Source organism: Nyctereutes procyonoides, unplaced genomic scaffold (assembly GCF_905146905.1).
Source record: "Nyctereutes procyonoides isolate TBG_1078 unplaced genomic scaffold, NYPRO_anot_genome, whole genome shotgun sequence".
Taxonomy (NCBI): Eukaryota; Metazoa; Chordata; class Mammalia; order Carnivora; family Canidae; genus Nyctereutes; species Nyctereutes procyonoides.
Genome location: NW_026575047.1, coordinates 51,998,214 through 52,020,848, shown reverse-complemented (window position 1 = coordinate 52,020,848; position 22,635 = coordinate 51,998,214). Strand labels below are relative to the sequence as shown.

The window sequence follows — 22,635 nt, the reverse complement described above, 5'->3', positions numbered from 1 at the left end:
AAGGGAATTTACCAATACCTAGCAAATTAAATCTGCATTTCCCCTCTTAGCCAACACTCTGGCTTTTAGAAATTTACACCAAAGATACAATGTCAAAAATGCAAAATTATTATCTACACAAGACTATTCATTGCAGCATTACTGCAGAGGAAGCAATATGATGTTATCTGTAGAGAAGGGGCTAAATAAACTCTGGGACATGCACAGAATAGAGTCCTATGCAGTGGTAAGAAGGAAAGAGAAGTTCTGTACACTCTGGAGTCACATATTTTTCTCTGAGTCTCAGGGCAGCTCCCATTACCTCCTTCCAGGGATGGGCAAACAACATTCCATGCTCTAGGACCCTGTGTTCTGGGTCTGCTCAACCCATCCTAGAGCTGGAAGACAGAAACTCAGCAGAGGGTCAACGAAGAGCCTGAACTTTGCCTCCAAGTGGCAGCTGTGGCACAATGCAGTGAAGGAAAGGCAGCACTCATGTTTGGTTTGCTCTGACCATAAGCTGACACTTGTTCCTGGAAGGAGAGGCTTGCTGTCTTCCTCCTTGTCACTGGGCCCATGGGTCATTCTGCTAAGGATTCTCTTGAAGCCCTTCCTTAATCTTCATGCATCCACAAGTATTGATGGCGGAGGCAGAATCTTTAAGGAGGCACCTCCCTATTCCCACTTCCCTCCACCTCCCAGGCAGAGAGTACACCTTCCTTCCAGACCCATACACATACCAAGACAAGCTGGCTTTGGGGGAAACAGCTGCGGATCTCTTGAGAGAATGAGATTAGAGACTGAGGACAGGGACTATATGTGTTGAACTTCGACGGAAGATCTGGGCAGAGGAATTCCAAGGCTTGGCCATATGCTTTAAATGGAATTCCCCATGGATGCCCTGTCAACAAACGTTAGTAAAGATTTAAGCTGCTTTTTGATTTTAAAATTTCAGGCTGGAGTTTCCTTGGAATACATCATTGTATAGTGATGACAGAGGCCATAAAGTTGTTCAAATTTCCCTGGATCTCACATAAATATTCATTTATCTTCCACTTCTCTCTTTTTTTTTTAAGATTTTATTTATTTATTTTAAAGAGAAAGAGAGCATGCAGGGGGAGGGGCAGAGGAAGAAGGAGAAAGGGGCTTTCAAGCAGATTCTGCTTCCAGTATGGAGGTTGACTCGGGTCTTAATCTTATGACCCGAACCGAAATCAAGAGTCAGATGCTTAACCGACTGAGCCACCCAGGCACCCCTTCCACTTCTTTTTTTAATAAATAGATTATACTATGATTATGTTCTGCTACTTGCTTTTCCCACTTAAAAGTTCTTCTGTATCTGCACATAGAGATCCAGGCATCTTATTTCATGGTAGTTCTTTGTCCTCACTGATGGACTTTTAGGGCATTTCTAGTTTTTTGTAATTCCCTCCCATGCTGTGCTGAACATCCCGCATGTGCATTCCGGCTCACCTGTGAGCTCTATTTTCAGGTTAATTCAGGGTAGTGGAAGAAGCAGAGTATTTACTGACCCTTAATTATCATAAAGATTGACAATTCACTTTTCCAAAGGTTGTACCAATTATATCCTTACTTAGTTATTCATTCAAAATTAGTTAAAAATATGAAAAATGGAGCAGAAATTATATCCGTGTTATACTAAATAATAACAAACTTTCTGATTTTTCCCAATTCAAAGAGCAAAATAACATCTCATGGTTGGCTCTGGTTTGCATTTCTTCTCATATGAATGACATTCAGCATATTTTCATACATCGCACTACTATTTATATCTTTTTCAATGAACAAAACTCTCTACTTCTATTTCTTGGTTCATTTGGAAACTGGAATGTTCTTTTTTCCCATTGATCAGCAAGTACTCTTTGTGGTATGTGTGGAAAACAGTTTTTACCTGTTTGTTGTTTGTCATCTGAGGAGGATTTTCTGCAGAAGAGTTCCAACTGTTGTGAAATCACATTTATTAATCTCTACTATGTTAACTAGATTTGTGTTGTGATGCTAGCTTTTATGTATGAAAATGTGTGAAAGAAGTAGGCAATGTACAGAACAGTGGGTGTAATCAATTAGATTTTGTGTAAAGGAGAGAGACGTAAGAATTTGTTTGGCTTGTATACATATAATGCAATTCTGGAATGATGTAAGAATCTAAGAATTGTAGCTTGATACTTAGGGCTTTCGAACTGTGTGATCTGTATTCAACTAAAGTTTTTAAATCTTGGCAAAGGAAAAAAATATGAGGTCATTTGCTCTTCCTTTTCCTCTGCATGTCTTCAGGCAGAGACACACACCCTCAAGTTCAAACAACAAAAATTGACTCCAGCTGATTCGCCTCAATACTGGGACCGCCATCTGCCTTCTAAATCCAAAAGCAGGCAAACACAAAAGAAGCGAAAAGCCAGGATTGGGGATCCTCTGTGACTCTCAGAGTTGTAAGTTGATTTAGTTAATGTGTGGATTTGAGGAGAACCCAATGCATTATTAGGATGACTATGATGTGTCCTCTTAACAGTTTAGAGCCAATGCCATGAACACATTGTATACAAGATAATGCTTAACAGAAGTGAATGCCTGCAGCCTCTCCTCTTTGTCCTAAGACAAAAACGCTCAGGAGATCTTCATCTGAGCAAGAGCTGACATACCTGGGAGCTGTGCTCCTCTCTGGCTGGGTTTTTAGCTTGTGGCTGAGTTACACCCCACTGCTCTGTTGGTTGTCACCTACACAGCCTCTTTTCCTGTATGGAAATGCTCACACGCGTAGTACAAGCTTTCTTCAGTGTGGTATTAATCCTGGCTGGATGACAATAGGGCTCTTTGTTTTTATGAGTGATATCCTGATTATTAAAGTAAGGAGCTCCATGATTCTCTGTAACCACAAATATCCCAAGAATGCCTGGGCTCCGCTACCATGGCTCCTGGCCCACTGACACCCGCCTCCCGCCTCCTTGCACAATTCCTCTGTGACCCATGTTCAAGGCACTCCCTGTGGACAGCTTGAGGCCAAACACTGAAGATACTCAAGAATGTTAGAACTCTGAGCTTTACGAAGAGTGTTCCTCCATAAGACATATGCATTTTGCTAATTTGGGGGGAAAAAAGCACTCTGAACATGAGGAAAGGGAAGATTTTGACTTAAATGAAAAGGTTTTGGATTTAAAAATTAAATTAAACAACTTTTAATTAAATTAAGTTTTAATGAAAACAATTCTATTCTGATGGTTTGATTGGGGTTCATTGCTTTTTAGTTCTACACACTTTTGAAAAGGGGGACTGGCCATGTTTTCAATCCCATGCCTTCAAATAAAATCAAAGACACTGCTGTTATTAAGAACTCCCATTTTTATCATCAATATTATTATCATTTTCATTGGCAAAAAGCCAGTACAGGTTAGGCTAGATAACTTGCCCGACAGGGAAAGAGAGAGAAACGAACATAAACCGTGGGGCTCTGGGTCACAGAAGCAGCAGATCATACCTGGTATGGTGCTAAGCATTCCGTGAACACATTCTAACAGTGCCTGTGTTACAGATAGGGACTAGGCTATGGAGGGACCAGGATTTTTTTGTTTTTAAATATTTTATTTATTTATTTGTTTATTTATTTATTTATTTGAGAGAGAGAGAATGGGTGGGGGGAGGGGCAGAGGAAGAAGCAGGCTCCCCACTGAGCAGGGAGCACAACATGTGGCTCTATCCCAGGACCCTGAGATCATGACCTGAGCCAAAGCCTGAGCTTAAATGACTGAGCTGCCACTCAGGCACCCAGGGAAAGGATTTGAACCCAGCTCTTTCCAAAACAAAGCCCACATTCTTGATGCTGTCACCCACCTTTCCCTACAAACATACCTCAGAGATATCAAGAAGATGCTGGAAGATGGAATTAAGACAGCAGACAGAACCCTGATGTAGTCATCACCTTCTGCCTCTAGTCCTTGGAAATTTTATGAAAAAAAATGTTTCCTGGGTGGCTGATTCAGTTGAGTGTCCGACTCTTGGTTTCAGCTTAGGTCATGATCACAGGGTCATGAGATGGAGCTCTGCACCAGGTTCTGCACTCTGCGTGGATTCTGCTTGGGATTCTCTCCCTCTCTCTCCCTCTCCCTCTTCCCCCTCCTGTACTCTCTCTCTCAAATAATTAAATAAATCTTAAAAAAAAAAAAAAACATTACCACCAAACTATATTAGCACAGGAAACACAAAGGAAACCTAAGAGGATAGAAAATCAGGATGCACAAGGTGAAGAAGGTTGGAGGAGTGCCCTGAGGTTGCCTGCAGCATAAAGGAAGCAGGAGTTCACCAGCAGAGGGACTGCAGGGAGGCGGAAACCACAATGAGCCCCAGTCCAGCCTGTGCTAGGCAGTGGGAGGGCCCAGGGCTCTGCCTCTTCTATGCAAATGGCAAATGTGGCACTTCAGGTGGCTGGTGGCACCCAGGAGGCACCCTCCACTGAGAAGACATGCTCCAGGTACAGCCCCAGGGCAGCCACTACAGTCTCTCCGCCCTTCTCTCTGGAGGCTGCAGTGACTGATACCGCATTCACAGAAGCTGCGGGGAATCCCAGCCATAGAGATCAACATCCAGCTGTGCACCCACAAATTCTTGAGGAAGATGAACACCATAAGGAGAAGCATGCAGTTTCACCTACCAAGCCCACAGCAGACTACAGATTAGCAGGAAGAGACCTCCCTACCTCCTACTCCCACACACAGAAAGTAAAGCTAAATTAAGTTCCCTGCTTATAACTGAAGACCCAGTACCACTAGAAGTACACTGGCCACTGAGGCAGGAGAAAGTGGGGCATATCTCATCTCAGCCCTCCTTGGGCTGAGTGTCCCCAAGGGGAATTGAGCAGCTGACACTGACAATGGCTGTATAGGCAGGATCTTGCCAGATCTGAGACCCTGCATTGCTTGCTGCACCCTTACATTACTGCTCAGGGTTGGGTGGGGGGCTATCCAAATAACTCAGCCACTGAGATGAGGGATGTGGGCAAATTCTGGACTCCCCCAGTCCTGATAAAACAACCACCACCCTCACTCAGGAGGAAAAGGTGAGTCAGTCAGTGCCTGAACTGCTCTAAGTGGAATCTTGGGCTCTGGCTTTCCAGCATCAGGGGATCTGTCTCCACCCAGAATTAGTGTTTGTAAAGCAAAAACAAGAGCTCAGAATGAATATAAATGCTGTCTTGGAGAGATAAAGGAGGACACAGCAACCATAAACAAGAGTCGATGAAAAAGCTTAGAAAGGAAAGCTAGAAGAGTTGCACTGTAAAACACACTACATGGATGACAGAATGGAATGGACAGGACTGGAGGACAGCCTGGTCTTCTGCAAGAGCAAGAAGAAGGTGTAGCATCCAGACACAAAGAGAACAGACAAAAAATTAAGAGACATGAAAGATGGTGCTTGAAGCTTTCCAAAATGTGTCTAGTATGAATCCTGGAACTGTATCCTCCAATAAATGAGAAAAATTCTCAAGGTGAAAAAAGATGAGTTCTCCGAAGGGAGAGGATACTACTTAAGAAGTTGGAAAGGGAAATTGAGTTTAGAAAATAAGAGACAGAAACAGAAATAAAAAAGAACAACCATAGGGCTGATTCTTTTCAAAAGACTCAAAACCACCTCACTGGAAGATTGATCAATGAACAATAAGAAAAAGGGTGAGGTGGGGAAGGGAGGGAGGAGAAAGGGAGAGAAAACAACAGTGTCTTCAGTGAGAAAGGAGATAAAACTGTACAGTAGAGAATGAAATCATGAGAAAGAGGAGAAAGGAGCCCAGGAGAAAGAGGGCTCCTTAGAGAAATGGTGATGGTGGGAATTAGACAACAAATTCCAAACCTGGACTTTCTTGTCACATCAGAAAGCAAGGAGGGTATCAAAGACTCCTGGGGTCATGTCCAAAGACAGGGGAACCAACCCAAAGGAGCTTCTACTGGACAAAGATGAATAATTTCAGGGGCGCCTGGTGGCTCAGTGGTTGAGCATCTGCCTTCTGCTCAGCAATGCCCAAAATCACTGAAAAATCTAACCACCAAGGAGAGACTATTAGACATCATGTGAGTCCTACCACTGATGAAACAGTAAGTACAAAACACCAACTATCTAGCATTCTTGCCGAAAGATCTTACTGAATCTCAGAAAGCCTCTGGATCTATGGAAACATGGAGAGAAATGTGTTAAGCAATACATACCAAATGCAATCACCAAAATCCAGACAGGGAAATGGCAGATGTGGTTTTATCAACAATTAAATCACAAGGAAAAAGGAAATGAGGGAGAAAGGGAGAAATTAAGAACCATATCATCCAATAGAATGCAGGGATCTTGATTCATGGGCCCAAACAAAGGCATCTGAACATGGATGTCAATGTTATTAATGAAATATGTTTTTATTTTTATTATTTTAAAAAAGATTTTATTTATTTATTCATGAGAGACACACACACATATACAGAGGCAGAGACAGACATAGGCAGAGGGAGAAGCAGGCTCCATGTAGGAAGCCTGACGCGGGACTTGATCCTGGGACTCCAGGATCACGCCCTGGGCTGAAGGCAGGCACTAAACTGCTGAGCCACCCAGGGATCCCCATAAGTTTTATTTTAAAAAAACGTATGTGAGGGGTGCCTGGGTGGCTCAGTGGTTGAGTGTCTGCCTTCGGCTCAGAGTGTGATCCTGGGGTCCTGTGATCGAGTCCTGTATCGGGCTCCCTGCATGGAGCCTGCATCTCCTTCTGCTTGTGTCTCTGCCTCTCTCTCTCTCTCATTAATAAATAAATAGAATCTTTAAAAAATAAAATTAAAATAAAAATGTATCTGCAATATGCTGTGATTTTTTTTTAAGTCTTTTTAACATGGAATTGGGTTCTAAAATAACCTTGAGGGAGAGGGACGGGGATATGGACAGATCAAAATTTGGCTGTGGTGACAATTATGGGCATCAGAATGATGGACACACAGGGGTCCAGGACAGCATTATCTCTACTTTTGTACTGTGTTCACAAGTTTTCATAATATAGAAAGTGGAAAATAACTAAGATAAAAACATAACGTTTCAAAATTCTGCCTAAGCTAAACATTTATGAAAAGAAAAACAGCTGTTGTAAATTGAGGCCAAAAAACTGTGGTTTCTGAGGGAAAAAAACCAAGAAGGGGTGCTTTTTCCTCTGACTTTTTGGGAAAGGAACTGAAAGACTGGGGGTCAGGGTGGGAGGGATTACTTGTCATTATATTCCCTTTTGTACTTCTGAATTTTATATTAAGTATACGATTTATCTGTGACAAATGAATAAAATAATTAAAAAATGTATTTTAAATCCCAAAGCTGCTATGAACTTTATGCTAATACGCTTAAAAAAATCTGGATTAAATGGATGATTATCTAGAAAAATGTACTGCCAAAATTAACTCAAGAGGAAATGGAAAGTTTAAATAAAAACCTACAATCTTTAAAGAAGTGGAATCAATGGTAAAACATCTACCCATAAAAAGGTACCAGGTCTCGATAGTTTTATAGGCAAAAGGTTTTATCCAGCTTCTTGGAAAATACAGCTCTTATACTGTACAAACTTACTGTTGTTTGAAAAAGCAAGTTATGAAAAGATTGGCACAGTCTGAAAATACTGATTTTAAAATTTTAAATATTTGGTATCCCTGGGTGGCGCAGCGGTTTGGTGCCTGCCTTTGGCCCAGGGCATGATCCTGGAGACCCGGGATCGAATCCCATGTCGGGCTCCCGGTGCATGGAGCCTGCTTCTCCCTCTGCCTGTGTCTCTGCCTCTCTCTCTGTGTGTCTGACTATCATAAATAAATAAAAATTAAAAAAATCTTTAAAAAAATAAATAAATAAAATTTTAAATATTTAAACTGTTTGGAAAAGAGTAAGATTGCCAAAGTGTGAGTCCGGTTGCTACCCCCTCCCCTGCCACTACTTTGCTCACAGGGATAGTGAGCCAGCTAAGAGGTACCTCACCTTCTCTCAGCTGAAGGGTTGGCACCCATGCTCAGTTTCCCCTCGGCTGGTGGCTGAGGGATTATGGCACCTCGTAGGTCAAAGATGTCCTCTATTCACAGCCAGCATGCACACCTAGCACACCAGCTAGTCCCTCTGAGAGGGGAGCTCCCTGTGAGACCCTTCGTGGGACTGGGACCCGCGTCGTCAAAGCTCTGGCATGCCTCCCTAAGAGAGGATGAGAGGCTGGGGACCACATGCAATCCATCTTGCAGACCCAGGCTTTGTGATTTCCTTTTCCTTAGTGAAATTTCAGGAACCCAGGCAGGCAATGTTGTGGAATTTAGGCTGATCCAGGTGGCAGTCCAGAGGGGACCCTCCTGGCAGGCCAGAAATAACACTATATGTTTATGAACTCACATATATTTAGCAATGGCATAAAATTGGGCAAAGGGTTTGAATTACCTTCAAAATACTGGTTACCTTTGGGGGCTGGTGGAGGGCAGTAATCAGGGAGCGGTCCAAAGGGCACTCTAACTACACGTGTCATGCTTTATGTCTGAGTACTCTTTCTTCTACTCATCACCTATAATCCATGACCCAGTTCTGTGGTATACTAAAGATGGCCACAACTTTTTGCTTTCCCTCCAGCAAAGTGACAAAAAGATAGTGCCTGGCCTAAGCTTCAAGGAGGCACCAGGAGCTTCTGCTTCTGAAGTCCCCCAATCTGGGCAATTGGATGGCTCAATGGTTGAGCGTCTGTGTTTGGCTGGGGCCAGAATGCTATGAAAGAAGCTACCAAGAAAAGGAAAGAGCTTTCTGGAAATCATGAATGCTGAAATGAAACCGTTCAGTAGAGGGCAGAGAAGATGAGTCAAGAATATCTCTCAAATTTTCAGAAGAAGAAGAAGAATCAGAAAATGTGGGAGAAAAGATGAGCAACGTGTATCATAACTACAAGGAGTTCCATAAAAACAAACAAAACCAAACCCAAAGGAGAAAGAGCAGAGGAGGAAGAGATTATCAAAGAGAATACAAAGAATTTTCCAGTTGGCTTACTCAGCACCAAGCAGCCGGAATGAAAAAGACCCTCACCCAGCTCCTGTGTTATGAAGACCAAGATTTCAGAAGACCAAGCATACAGGTAAGATTCTAAAAGCTTCCAGAGAGGGGAGAAAAAAAACCAAAAACAAAGGTCATCCACAAAGCAGTGGGAATCAAAGGACATCAGAGGACAGCAGGGCAGACTCTTTCAAGTTCTGAAAGTAGATGATTTCTAATTGGAACCCTGGGGAGGGCAAGGTAAACATGCTCCCAGGAATGCCCAGTCTCTTCTGTGTGCCTGCATGAGCCCTGTGCTAGGAGCTTTCTTGATGATGTGCTTCAAATAAATAAGGGGCCAAAGACTTCTGAGTATGAGTCAGAAATGGGAAATGGAGATAAAAAGAAGGGAAGAGGTACTCACTCCCTGGGCCCCACAGGACAAGGATGACATGGAGTCCCCAGGCCAAGTCACCGTGATGGAAACATATCACTGAACAACACAGATGCAATCCAAAGATGAGTCAACACTGATAGAATTCAGGCATGGATGGAGCAGCTGGGAGACACGGCGTGGAAGTGAAGGAAATCATTTATCACGGCAGGCAGGCCACAGAGACTGGCTCGGGTGATGGAGCAGATGTTCAGGCATATATTCTCTATGTAGAGAAATGATAATGACCTGAAGAACTAGAATCAGACACAGGAAATAGAAACCCTTTTGGGAGTTGACACTGGTGCTTTACTGTAGTCTGTTCTGTATCACTTGCATCTTTAACCTGGGGTGTGTATTACTTCGATAAGGTTTAATGTGCTTCTTTGGTTCTGCAATTCTGCTAGCTCACAGGCAGTGATAATCAACTCTTATGACAATAAGCAAAGTGTAGAAACCATCTAAAGGGGCTTTAATGCAAGGTTGATTGGATAAACATCATTCTATTCACACTACCGAATTTGGTGCAAGTGAAAAAGCCTCCAACACAACTCAAGGAAAATAAGTTGCACAACATATGTACAATTGAATATTATGCATGTAAAACCAGAAACACACACAGAAGAATTGTGTGTGTGTGTGTGTGTGTGTGTCCATGCATGAGCCCAAGTTTAGGGAGAGGTTGGGAAAGAAACATACTCAGCTACCTGTGATCACTTGGAAGGATGGGAAGGAGCCAAAGAGTACAGTGGCTTTATCTGTATCATGTGAATGCTCTATGAGAATGGGTATAAATCATACACAAAAACCTTTTTCTTCACCTTGGGGAGCTTCCTGCCCACTGTTGGTCAAGGGTTCTTTGCTTGCTTTTTGCTTTTGTTTTTTAAAATATTTCTATTTATTTGAGAGAGAGAGAGAGAGAGAGCGCACAAGCAGGGGGGAGGGGCAGAAGGAGAGGTGGAAGCAGACTCTCTACTGAGCAGGGAGCCGGACTTGGGGCTCCACCCCAGGACCCTGAGATCATGACCTGAGCCGAGGCAGAAGCTTAACCAACTAAGCCACCCAGATATATCTCCCCTCTTCTTTATGACAAATGTCAATAAATAACAAGATGTCTAAGTGGAATCTGGACAAACTGAACACAGGGGAGGTCAGGGTGGTGAATGATTCTAAGGAATATTGGAATCCTCCTACTTTCATTCATCACGGTTCCTGAAAATGTGTGTGAAATTCATAGACAAAAGTTTGGATTTATATGTTATTGCAGAGGAGGGGTCCATTCCCAGAGAACTATAGAATTTCATAAAAATCCCTAGTTATGGCTGTTTCAAGGTCTGACTCATGTGGACCAGGAAACCAGACAGGTGGAAGAAAATCCTTGTTCTTCTGCCCTGCGACCTGGGGATGTCTACACAGGCACTTTCCTGGTCACAGGTCACTGATGTCTCCATGGGGGCCTGGGTGCAGGGCTGGATAAAGAGCATCCCATCTCTTGGCCACTGAAGGCATGCCAGGTGGGCCTAGGCTGCTCTCCAGCAAGCACTGAGCGCTATCAGGTGGGACGGCCTTGCCCATCCCTCAGAAAGGGAGCCGAGGTAGGGCCAATGTTGGGTAGGGGGAGGTGGGCAGTGGGTCAAGGCTGAGGTCCTGGGTGAGCTTCAGGCTCTTGCCACTTTGAATGGGTGCTCCCAAGAGCCTATACAAAGCCTGCAGCAGGGTGGTAGGAAGGGGTGGGAGGCAGCTCTTTCCCTGGCCCTAGGTGGCGAGGGCCTAATGGCTCCACAGACCAAAGACCAAAAAACTCAGTGATAACCAAGCAGAAGGCTGCTTGCTCTTGAAGACAGTGGGTGGTTTACTCAACCTGAAAAGCAATCCACAGGGAGGGAGGGCAAGGCTCTGCTTTTAGTTACTTCAAGAAAGGGGTGAAGGGATTCTTATCAGCCAGGGTAGGTGGAGCTAGATGCAATGAAGGCAGGACTGGTCTTGTGGCAGAAACCTCCTAACAGAGTTGCCCATAGGCAGGCTGGCGTTCTTTGAGAGGTAGTCTGTTTCCCGTTGCTAGAAGTAAGCAAGTACATTCTGGATAAAGAATCAGAAGACCCAAGCCTCAGATTAAGGCTAATATTAAAATCCCCATCGAACCCAGAGCTTCTGTAGTTGGGCAGGGCTTTGTGGGCATGCAGCACAGCCGTGTTAACTGCCACCCTCATGGATGGATGCCCACAACCATTTCTCCAGCCCCTGAGGTCACCACTTGGCCTCCCTTCCCTTTACCTCACTCAGTAAAGGATTCCTCACTGGATACTGGCTGCGGTCCCCGGAGGGCCCAGTGCTGCTTAAGGTAAGGCTGAGGCAGGGAGCGCCCATGGACCAAAGTCTCCTTCCAAACAAAGCCCTGTCCACCCTCCTTGCTCCCATGGTGTGAACATGGCCCAGTTTGCAGGAGCAGGACATCCAATCCAAAAACAGGTTCAAGATGTGGGCTGGCAGTTTGGCTCTGAAAAGTACACCTCAACATGGACCTGTCCCCTGTAGGGTTTCTTTTTTTTTTAATTTATTTGTTTATGATAGTCACAGAGAGAGAGAGAGAGAGGCAGAGACATCGGCAGAGGGAGAAGCAGGCTCCATGCACTGGGAGCCCGACGTGGGATTCGATCCCGGGTCTCCAGGATCGCGCCCTGGGCCAAAGGCAGGCGCCAAACCGCTGCGCCACCCAGGGATCCCCCCTATAGGGTTTCTGACAGTGGTCCTCTGAGAAAGCAAACTACCACCAGAGGGGCACTTCCTATTGCAGCCTATTTCCTATTTCTATTTCTGGAAGGCAAGAAGAGCCCCTACTTGAGGAAACTGCTTGGTTCCTAGGAAGTTATTTTTAATACAGATTTGAAAAAGTCAAAAGAAAAAGAGAAAAATGCTGAAAGTAGCTACGTAAAAATTAAAAACCTGGGATTTGAAGACCTTCTGGAAGGTTCCTCATCCTCCTTTGGTCCATGTTGGTCCAGTGGAGGACAGTGCTCTGAGAGGCAGGCAGCTGAAGTCGGGGCGGCTCATAGAGCGGTGGGGTACTGGAAGCAGCCCGCTGATGTTTGCCTGAGCACCCCTCACCCTCCGTGGCTCAGAAGAGTCTCGCCAAGAGTTCTTGGCCTGAATTATCTAGAAGTTTGTTCACCTCTCCACTTTCCAGGGAGCCTCACCTCAGCTGGCAGGACAGGTTTTTCCACTCTGACTCAGAAGAATGTGCAATGATGTGTTTGTTCACACAGATTGCCCCTCAGCCCCAGCCTAGTATCTCACTGACCCTTGTTCTATCAACTCACACTCTCAGCTCTTCCACACTTTCTAAATATCTCTCTTGTGCCACAGGCAAGCTGACTGCTGGAAGTGCTAATAAGGTTGCAACATGCCTTCCTGAGACACGACTGTGCCACCCAAACACAGGATAGGCATCACACAGCACACACACAGCACACACACAGCGCCCCGCCTGTGTGGGGTGCCCCCGCCTCGGCCCCACTGTGCATCTGGTGAGATGCTCCCACCTTCACGGGTTTTGGAAGGATTAGACATGCTAAACAAGCATAAGGTGAACTACACAATCAAAACAGGTATAGGCGCGAGAAACACACCTAGTTCATATCCATATGCAAACAAAATGCTATTACCCAAACCCAAAAGTAAAACATGAGTTCTCTCCTGATTTTCATTAACATTTGGAGCTTTTTCTAAACTATGTTTGGAAGCCTAATAATAACTTTGTCGTTTCCAAAGCATGTTGTCTTCCAAGCATTTTTAAAAGAGAGAGCTTCAAAAAAAAAATAATAAATAAATAAAAGAGAGAGCTTCTAAAAGGGAGAGAGAGCTGCTCCTCCATTGACTATAATTTGAGTCTTATTGGTTTGCTTTTTGGCAGTCAATTTTCCTTAGGTGGTGCTGGAAGTTGGGTGTGTGATAAGCTTCCCTGGTGTGAGGTGGGTGCATTGGGGTGATGGGAAGGGAAGCAGGGCTCCCTGTGTTCCCAGGAGGTCTGGGGAGAAGGTGAGCAGAACAAATCTGGCTCATTTGGGGGGATACAGCCCAGAAGGTAGATGCAGCTTTATGCCTCATGGAGCCAAATACTCCCCTATTTGTTCTAGAAAGAAATTAGGAGGAAAGAGGACAGTTGAAGCAATGTTGGCTTTAAAAGTGAGCATGGAAGTGTGCCAGTTAGATTGTAATCACAAAACATCAGTATTTAAAGAGGCAACACTTTTAAAAATAAATTGCAGCGTTAGTCTTCTGGCTGTAAATGTAATGCAAAACAAAATAAAACAAAACAAAAAAAGGAGCACATGCTCAGTGTAGAATACATAAACCCTACAGATGAGCAAAGAGCAATGGCTGTAATCTCCACGTGACTGTGCTACCCTCAGAATGTCACCTGCCTGCCAAAATATAAAATATATTTACATTTTGTGAAAATAAAGCCAGATGTGCAATGTCTTAAAATTGGGCCTGCAAGCTTTGGGGTCAAGGTGAGGGCCGGTGAGTGGGGTTCACCAGCCCCACCACTCACCACTGCCCATCAAAGCAACTCCACTGTGAACTGTTACATAGGCTCTAGGGAGGACTTCATGCTGGCTGCTTAAATAAATAAATAAATAAATAAATAAATAAATAAATAAGATACATATTTTTTCAAGGGATTGATGCCCACCAACTCTCATCACAGCAGATTGAGTGACAGGTACTGATCCTTCACCTCTGTCCATATCCACAGCCTGACCAGGGCCTCCTTGTGGATGGAGCTCTTCATTTGGGCTCCTCTACGTGATGTGCTTTGGCCACGGGTAATAGCCCGCCATTCTGGGGCTCCGCAGTAAGGTATGTTTCTACTTTCTCCACTTGCATCTCTGCCACTGGCAGGGGGACAAGGTCCCCTGCCCATCTGCTGGTCTCAGGAGGATGGGAATCATGTGGAGCAGAGCTTCAGACCTCAGCATGCAGCAGAGCCCCCCAGCCACCTACTGCTGTGAAGGCCAGAAACAAATAGTCACTGGTACATCCCACTGAGATCCCGTGTCTGTCTGAAATCAGGGTTCAGAGAAACTGAGCCACACAGTGGAGGTCACCCAGTACAAACAACTGAATACAGTCCTGATTAACCCCACAGGCAGGCTCTTGAGCCCCCACTACACTGTGTGAATCCCAGAAATGTCCTCCCACCCCTTCCTGCTCAGGGAAAAGAAACACAATCATCAACTACCTGTGGGTTCTAAACAGGGCAGTGACAGAAGCGCTCATCACTCTAGCTAACATGCTTTAGTAGTGGCTCCTTAACCTGGAGCCAGAGGTAACAGACTTAACATTCTCAGAGTCTGGGAGGTCCGGTGGAGGCCCCCACAGTGCTGCTGTTCCCCTGTGGAGGAGACAGGCAGGAAGGGCGGGTCCTCCTCTGCTCGCATTCTTCCACCGCGAAGTCGGTGTGGGGAGGTAGTTGCAGAAGGCCAGGAGGGGCCTGATATCTGGCCACCACAGCAGCCCAAGGCCAGCAGGAAGGGAGTGTTGAAAGGTTTCATCTCTGAGGATCCCAGGGTGGAGCTCCCACCCTCAGCTCCTCTGCTACCACCTATGGTACTCTTCAACTCTCAGAGTTTGGGCATAAATTTGCACTTCTTCATGGAATCCTCATGAGAATTCAGTTACTATTATAATTCCTTAATAGCGACTCTAATTCCGGTAATGCTGAGCCAGAGGATAGAACTTTCCAGTGCATTTCAGGCTACTTTCCTCTTATCTTCTTCAACCCTGTGGTTTATGTGTTTTGTCTTCACACAAACACCTCCCTCACATCAGGGATTCATAAGACATTCCCTCCCTGTGGGACCCCCTCCCTCCAACCCCCAGCATCTGGAACAGGACCCAGTGGGGGCTGCATGATTCCCATAGGCTCCTGTACCCTTGTGTGCATCCTGTGGCTCATTCAGAACAGAGTAGTGGAGAGTCCTGAGATTCCATTGGGGAAAGAAGTCCCTATAGCAAAAAGATTTTTCTGAGCCAGCTTCTTCCAACCTAGTGGGGAATCTACTGTAGGAACAGGGTAAAGTCTAGACAGATCTCGAAGGGAAAAAAACTGGGAGCTGGGGAGTATCAATGCATGGCCTCCTAGTGCACATGAATATTTCCTGGTTATCTGTGTGATCTCAGGCCCAGAGGCAGGTAGGTAGACCAGAACCTCGGCATGACCCGGGAGCCCATTAGAAACAGACTCTCAGTGCTCCCAGACCTACACAGTGAGAATCTGTATTTCATCAGATGACCAGGGGACCCAAGTATATACTGCAATTTGAGAAATTCTGTTCTAGAGGACCCAAACAATTTAGAGCAGTTGGGGTCAACCGGGATCCCAGTTACACATTAGAATCATGGGAAGGAGGTGCAAAACTTTAAAAAAAATGCCCATGCCTCCCCTCCCCTCCAAAATGCTGCTGTAGTGAGTCTGGGGGGTGCCTGGGCATTGATAGTTTAGACACCCCCAGATTTCTGGGGGCAAGGGTGGAGACCTACTCATTTAGATCACCAACTCTTGACCAGGAAGGGGATGGGGCAGATGCCCTCTGAGGCTTTTTCAGTTGCCACAGTCACCTACCCAGTAAGTCCCAAAGTCCCAGTCCCACCCTCATTCATCAGAATTGCTAAGAGGAGAGACAGGTACAATGGTAGAGCTGGAAAGTATGGGAAAACAGAGCCACTACTCAAAAATCAGATATCTTGTCTACAGTAACTGAACAGAGTGTCTGCTGAGCCAGGTACAATGTTGAATCCCCAACTTCATCGAGGGTACAAACACTTGGCCCTTTCCAATCCAACATACTGGCCCTCTCCAACCCCACACAGTAGCCTAGACTTTAAGGGCGAGAATTCTAACATGAAGATAAGGTTCCAATTGCAGTTCCACCATTTATAAATTGTTGACACCAGTGTCTAGGCATCTCTCACTCTCAAGTTCTTCAGCTATTAGATGGGGATAAATGACCATTTTATAGGTCATTGTGAGGATTAAAGGAGATTATTTCCTAAAGCACTGAATCCAGTGCCTGGTATGCACTCAGGGCTTACATATTGACATTGGGTGTGTCATCATTAACAACAGTGACAATGCCATCCTCTTAACTCGTGTTGATAGTGTTAAAAGTGGTTCAACTCTAGCAGAAACCCAGCAATACATATAAAAAGGCTTAAAAGTGTTCAAGCCTAGTAATCCCACCTCCATAAATCTATTTTAAGATTTATGGAAAAAGCATGTCTAAAAAGATGGGAATGGGATGCTTTGGGTAAGAGTCAGCAATTAGAAACAACCAGACTATTCCCATACATCCAACAGGGCAATAAGGACTAGGTCCATCATTTTATACAGTATTCTCACATAAGATGATGTTTTACTAGATCATCCAATCAAGGTGACTGGCGAAGTTAGGAGAAAAAAGTATAGGATACTAAACTATATACACTATAAAATTAAAACAAAATCCCTGAAACCCAGAGAAGCAGACTGGAAGAGAACATACCAAGCTTTTAGCATGCTTGTGTTTAGGGCAGTGAGACCCCTGGTGATTTTTTTCCCCTACTTCTCTTTTATTTTTTTCCTTTTCCCAGTTTTTCTTTAATAAACATATATTATTTTTATATTGAGAAAACAAACCCAAATCTCCATTAAAAAAAGCTTTTAAACCAATGTGAAGTAACGCCCCAATTCTTAAGATTCTTGACTCCATCATAAATTTTGCCCCACAGCCCCTCAAAGTTTACAATTTAAGTGAGAATCCCAAGATATATTTTATAATGAAATGTTCACCAAGCAATTGGCATTTTTTTAACCTTGGGTTGAAAACCCTTTGTTCTAGACTCCCCACAGGATGCAAACGGCAGGTGGAGCCTGGCATGCCAGGCTGACTCTGCTCTTACCATTGCAAGTCTCCATGGCACGTTTCGGACACACAGCTGACCCTTCTGGCCCCACACACCAGTACATGCTGGGCGGTCGTCGAGACATGCCAGCCATTAACTCTTGGGTGGCTGCCCTCCAAGTCAATCCTGGCCAGGGTCACCGCCGCCACCGCTGCCGGGAGGATGGATGAAGCCAGTGACACACAGTCATGGCTGAGCAGAAAGTTCTCTCATTCTGGTGGTGAAAAATATCATAAAATCAGAAAGTTTTTTCTTAATTGGCAAGTCCCTTCTCATAGTCCTGCATACATTTACCATTTATATATTGCACCTTGGTACTCTTTTCCTTCTTTGCGACATTCTTCCTCACATTCCATCTGTCTAGACACGTCCATCAGGTGAAGGCAGTGGAAGGACAGAGATCCCCCCACCCCACGGAACATGTCTAACCTAAAAACAGTCCCAAGGAGCACTGGGTGCGGGCATCTGGGTTGTTCAATTGGTTAAGCATCTGCCTTCAGCTCAGGTCATGATCTCAGGGTCCTGGGATCGAGCCCTGCATCAATCTGCTTCTCCCTCTACCTCTCCCCCTTGCTTGTGTATGCTCTCTCTCTCAAGTAAATAAATAAACAAAATCTTAAAAAAAAGGGGGGGGCATCTGGGTGGCTCAGTCTGTTAAGTGTCTGACTCTTGATTTTAGCTCAGGTCATGATCTCAGAGTCATGAGATCAAACCCCATATTGGGCTCTACACTGATTCTCTCTTCTTCTCCTCCTGCCCCTCCCCATCCCCACTCTCTCACTCTCTTTCTCTCTCTCTCTCTAAAATAAAATAGTCTCGAAGAAACCCCAGCAATTGCTGACACCCACTGGTAAAGGGTTCAGTGACTGTTCAGTCAACACATGAACGTTGTCCATTGCACAGTGTCATCAGTACAACTAAATGAAGCTTTGGCTTTCAGGGGCTCACACTTCAAGATGGGGTGGGGCAGACACACAACAGATCACAATACAAGACTTTCCCTTTGCCCAGAACAAACTTTTCTGGAAGCCCAGAGGCAAGCAGACAATGATCCCAAAGAGAAGGTGTCTGGAAGGCGTTGGTACTGGTTATGAAGACAAAGCAGTCTGAGCCCTGGGGAATAACGGACAGGAGCCATACACATTCTGCCTGCCTGGGGACATTTGGCCATGGCTGGAGGCATTTTTAACTGTCATGGCTTGGGGTCTAGGGCACTACAGGCATTCAGTGGGCAGAGGTCAGGGCCATTACTGAACATCCCACAATGCACAGAGCAGCCACCCACAAAAGAAAATGATCTGGCCCGAAGAATTCCAATTATGGAAAAACTTTGAGTTGGATTAAGATTACCTCCTAGAGAAAATGAGTGAAAATATCAGTGAGAGAGACAAATCATGAGAGACACCTAACTCTGGGAAATGAATAAAGGGTAGTGGAAAGGGAGGTGGGCAGGGGGTTGGGGTGACTGGGTGACGGGCACTGAGGGGGGCACTTGGGATGAGCACTGGGTGATATGCTGTATGTTGGCAAATTGACCTCCAATAAAAAATATTAATAATTAATTAATTAAAAAAAAAAGATTTACCTCCTAAAACTAACTTGGCTACCATAACCGCTAAGCTAGTGTGCTGCTCGCTCATGCTGTGTTCCCACTGAGCATGGGGGAGGGGTCCCCAGCACAGGTGCCCCCCAACACAGGTGCCCATCCTGCCATGATGATTAAATTTCTAGAACTGCCTCGAGGGCAAGACCCTGGTCCAGGTGAGGCCTGGCACAGGATAAATCGCACAATAGGAAGGGAATTAGTATGTGAAATGCAAGTGTTCTATGGGTCTTCGTATAGAGACTACACTAGGCATAAGTACAAGGTCATTAGCAACTACCCTCTGAGACAGATAACTCTGAAGGGCAGAGTTAAAAAAAAAAGTTGAGGTCATGTAAATCATGCTTAAGACAACATCGAAAGGAAAAATCATAATCTGGATGTGAAAGGCTTGGACTGTCTGTGTCACGTGTCAGCAGGGTGACTTCAAGCCGAAACCTGTGTGTCTCAGTTTTCCCATCTGTTAAAAAGAGACATGCCAGGTGACCTCGCAGGGCTGCTGTGTGATTTCAACTAAGGTAAATTTTCTGCAATCACTTTCTATAACGGCCAGAGATGGGAGGTGGTTCTCACCTGCAGTATCAGCGGGAGGCCTGGTTGACCAGCACGGTCTCTCCCATGGGCCTTCTGATGAACAAGCTCAGAGTATCACCGCTGGAGGGAGATACACCATCTCTCCAGTGAGCAGGCTCTAGAAGGTGCCCTGAACAGTGTGGGCACTGAGCAAGCTACGGAATGAGGCGGGGCGAGCACTGGAGCTTTCTCAGCTTAGATACTGGAAATCAGGCCCAGGCGGGCTGTACTCCTACAGGCAGGGAGAGGTGGAGCTAGAAAAACCCTGCCCCAGAGGCCTTGTCCATTATGAGCCCTCACCTTTCTGAACCAAGGAGTGAGAAGTTTAAGGAAACCATCCTTAGGAAAACCTGTGTTTGGAGTCTGGGAGCCTGAAAAACCCAAGGAGGAATGATCAACCTGGACAACATTTAGGAGACCATCAAAAGCTTTCTAAATTGTAAAATAAGACCAGGAAAATCAACTTGAGACAAGAAGTCAGAGGAACAGCAAAACAATCTGTTTTAAAATAAAGGCTCTAAATCCTGCAGTAACATTCAGACACCAAGGAGCACAGTGGCCATCTGCTTTCAAACGTCTTAAAATCAGCTACCACGTCTACCCAGTACCACCTCAAAAAATCCAAATGCTAGTAGACTTGCCTTCTGAAAACAGAAGTGCCTTACCATAGAGTGCTTTTAAGTTTTTTTTTTTTTAAATCTTTAAAATATTTTAGGCCAACCCTCGGCCAGCACATTTTGTTCCCCTTTTCATTTTCAGTTTCCTTTTGAAAATCTCTTTACCGATGGAGGATTTTACCACTGGCATAGTTTTTCAACTGTAATTTGTATGTTGGCTTAGACTCTAAGGTAGAAGGTTTAAAATGAGGTAACTCAACTTTTGCTCAATCTTTGCCCTCAAACGGATCTTTGCTTCTTCCTGCTTCTTTTGGGCTCAGACCAATGCAACAAATCATGGTTGTAAGTTACATGTCTTCCTTTCATTGTGGTGCATACAGGCTTAAGAGGACTTCAAGAGGTTTTCTGTAATAATTTTAATACTTTTTAAAACCTCACCAATTTTTCATTGCTCCTTATACGTGCAGTAATGAATAAAACTGAATGCTTAATGAAAAAGAGAAAAGGGGAAGCTGACATTCATCCCGCAAATGTTTTTATTGGGCCCTTTCTATGAGGAGTGAACTCCATGTGTTCATGAAACTTAAAGCTGGTGGGAAGGCACAGTTAAGTAAGTGCTTGCCGCAAAATTTCTGACTGAGGAGAAATGGAGGAGACCCTGGACCTGCTTACTTGTCTTTTCAGGAGGCTTGGAAAGGATTGTCAGTACCAAAGAGCTAGAAGACACTTGCAAATGAGCACGTCAGCTCAGATAATCCAGTAATTCTTTTTAGTGAAAGCATGGTAGAGATGGTTGGCCCATAGTCCTTGACAATCCTTTGGCACTACTGGCCTACATATCGGCTGACCTACATATCGGCTTGCCTACAGAATGTGTGTAATGGACTCATGGACTTCAAAATATCAAGGGGCTGCGGACCAGAGAAATGTGTAGATCTCAGTCCTAGATGAACACCCAAAGGTCTGGGAACAGAAGCCCTTCATGAGTCTGAAACCACAAACAAGTTAACACTGTCCATTCACCATTCAATCCGTATGCCAGGGTGCACTGGGCACCTCTCAGACAGTTCTGGGCGTGAAGACGCAGCAGTGAGCCATGCTGGTGCCTAGGAATGGTCTCTGACCCCTGGAGCTCCAGGAGAGTGCCAGGCAATTAAAGAAGAGAACAAATAGATGAAGAAGGACCATAATACCAGTGGAGACTCCAAAGGACAGCAAGGGGCAGGGGGGATGTGAGAAAGAGGCTGGGCTTACAGGGGGTGGCTGGCAGTATGAGGAGTCAGGGGTCAGCATGTAGAGGCCATATGCTGAAGAGCCAGCTGGGCCATGGTGGCTGGTGGGGTGGGGTGGGGTAGAGGGTGGCATGAGCAATGGCCAGGTGGTTGATGATGCCAGACTCCATATCAACTGAGGGGAAGGAGGTGTCCTGGGTTTCATGCCAATCACAAGGAGAAATTATGGCAGGGTTCTAAGCAGAGGATTGACACATTCTGATTTACCTAGTAAAACACACACACACACACACACACACACACACACACACACACACACACACTCTCTGGCTGTCACATAAAGAATTGGAGAGGGGAGGATTGTAATCACGCCAGAAACAAATGCTGGTACCTTGGACTAAGGTGGAGACAATGAGAAAGAAAGGTTGGACTCAGCCAGACACATAGGTAAGCCCAACAGAACCTGCTGACGGTTCACAGAATTCAAGGGATGAGGGTATGGGATAGCGGAAAGGCGAACAAGTGAGCTGACTATGGGCTCATTCCCTGACCCCAAAACCTCCTTTAGGGACAAATCAGATGTGAGATTTTTCTGTTTTTAATTTTATTTATTTTTTTAATTCTTCAGGGACGGAAGCAAAGATAATTAGAGTCAAATCACAAAAAGCATTTCGTGTTAATGTTGTCCCAAATCGCAGCTCTTCTAGTTGTCCCCTTAATGTCTGGGTACTTTGTTACCAAGTTGAGTGGCTGGCACACTCTAGAAAGAGCGTATTCACTGAGGTTTAGCCTTGCTAAAACCGTAACCACCGGCTGCTGCTGTTTTCTGTACCTCTCCGACCCCTGCTGATGTGTCCGGGAGAAAGCTTCCAGGCCTCCAAACGGGCAGGGGCAGGTTGAGCTGGCCAGAGGTCCCCAAGTTCTCCGTCACCACCTCCCCCTGGCCCCCAACCTAACCGGGCTCCCCTCTTGGCCCCTTCGGGGACCTCTCGCATCTCTGCAGCCCTGCGGAGGAAGGTGGCGGAGACGGCGGATTCCCCCGCGCCGGCGGGAGCGCAGGAGCCGGGCCAGCCCAGCCCGGCGGGCGGCGGGAGGTGCGGGCGCTGCTCCCCGGCACACTCGCCCGCTCGCACACTCGCCACGCCGCTCGCACACTCGCCCGCTCGCACACTCGCCCGCTCGCACACTCGCCCGCTCGCACACTCGCCCGCTCGCGCTCACACCCCGCCCGCGCCGGCCCGAAGC

General features: G+C 45.5%; 1 protein-coding gene across 2 annotated transcripts in view; it reads right to left on the bottom strand.

Annotated features, from left to right (window-relative positions):
* The window catches only part of LRRK1 (leucine rich repeat kinase 1), a 119,026-nt gene extending 101,447 nt beyond the window's left edge, over positions 1–17,579 (bottom strand). Inside the window, exon 1 of one of the 2 annotated variants that reach the window (XM_055326460.1) lies at positions 17,363–17,579. In XM_055326460.1, the coding sequence (XP_055182435.1) occupies positions 17,363–17,459 (97 nt within the window). In that variant the 5' untranslated portion in view covers positions 17,460–17,579. Of the gene's footprint in view, positions 1–12,364; positions 12,508–17,362 lie in introns of those variants that run through there. The other variant, XM_055326462.1, reaches the window with a different exon arrangement.
* Between the last annotated feature and the right edge of the window lie 5,056 nt (positions 17,580–22,635).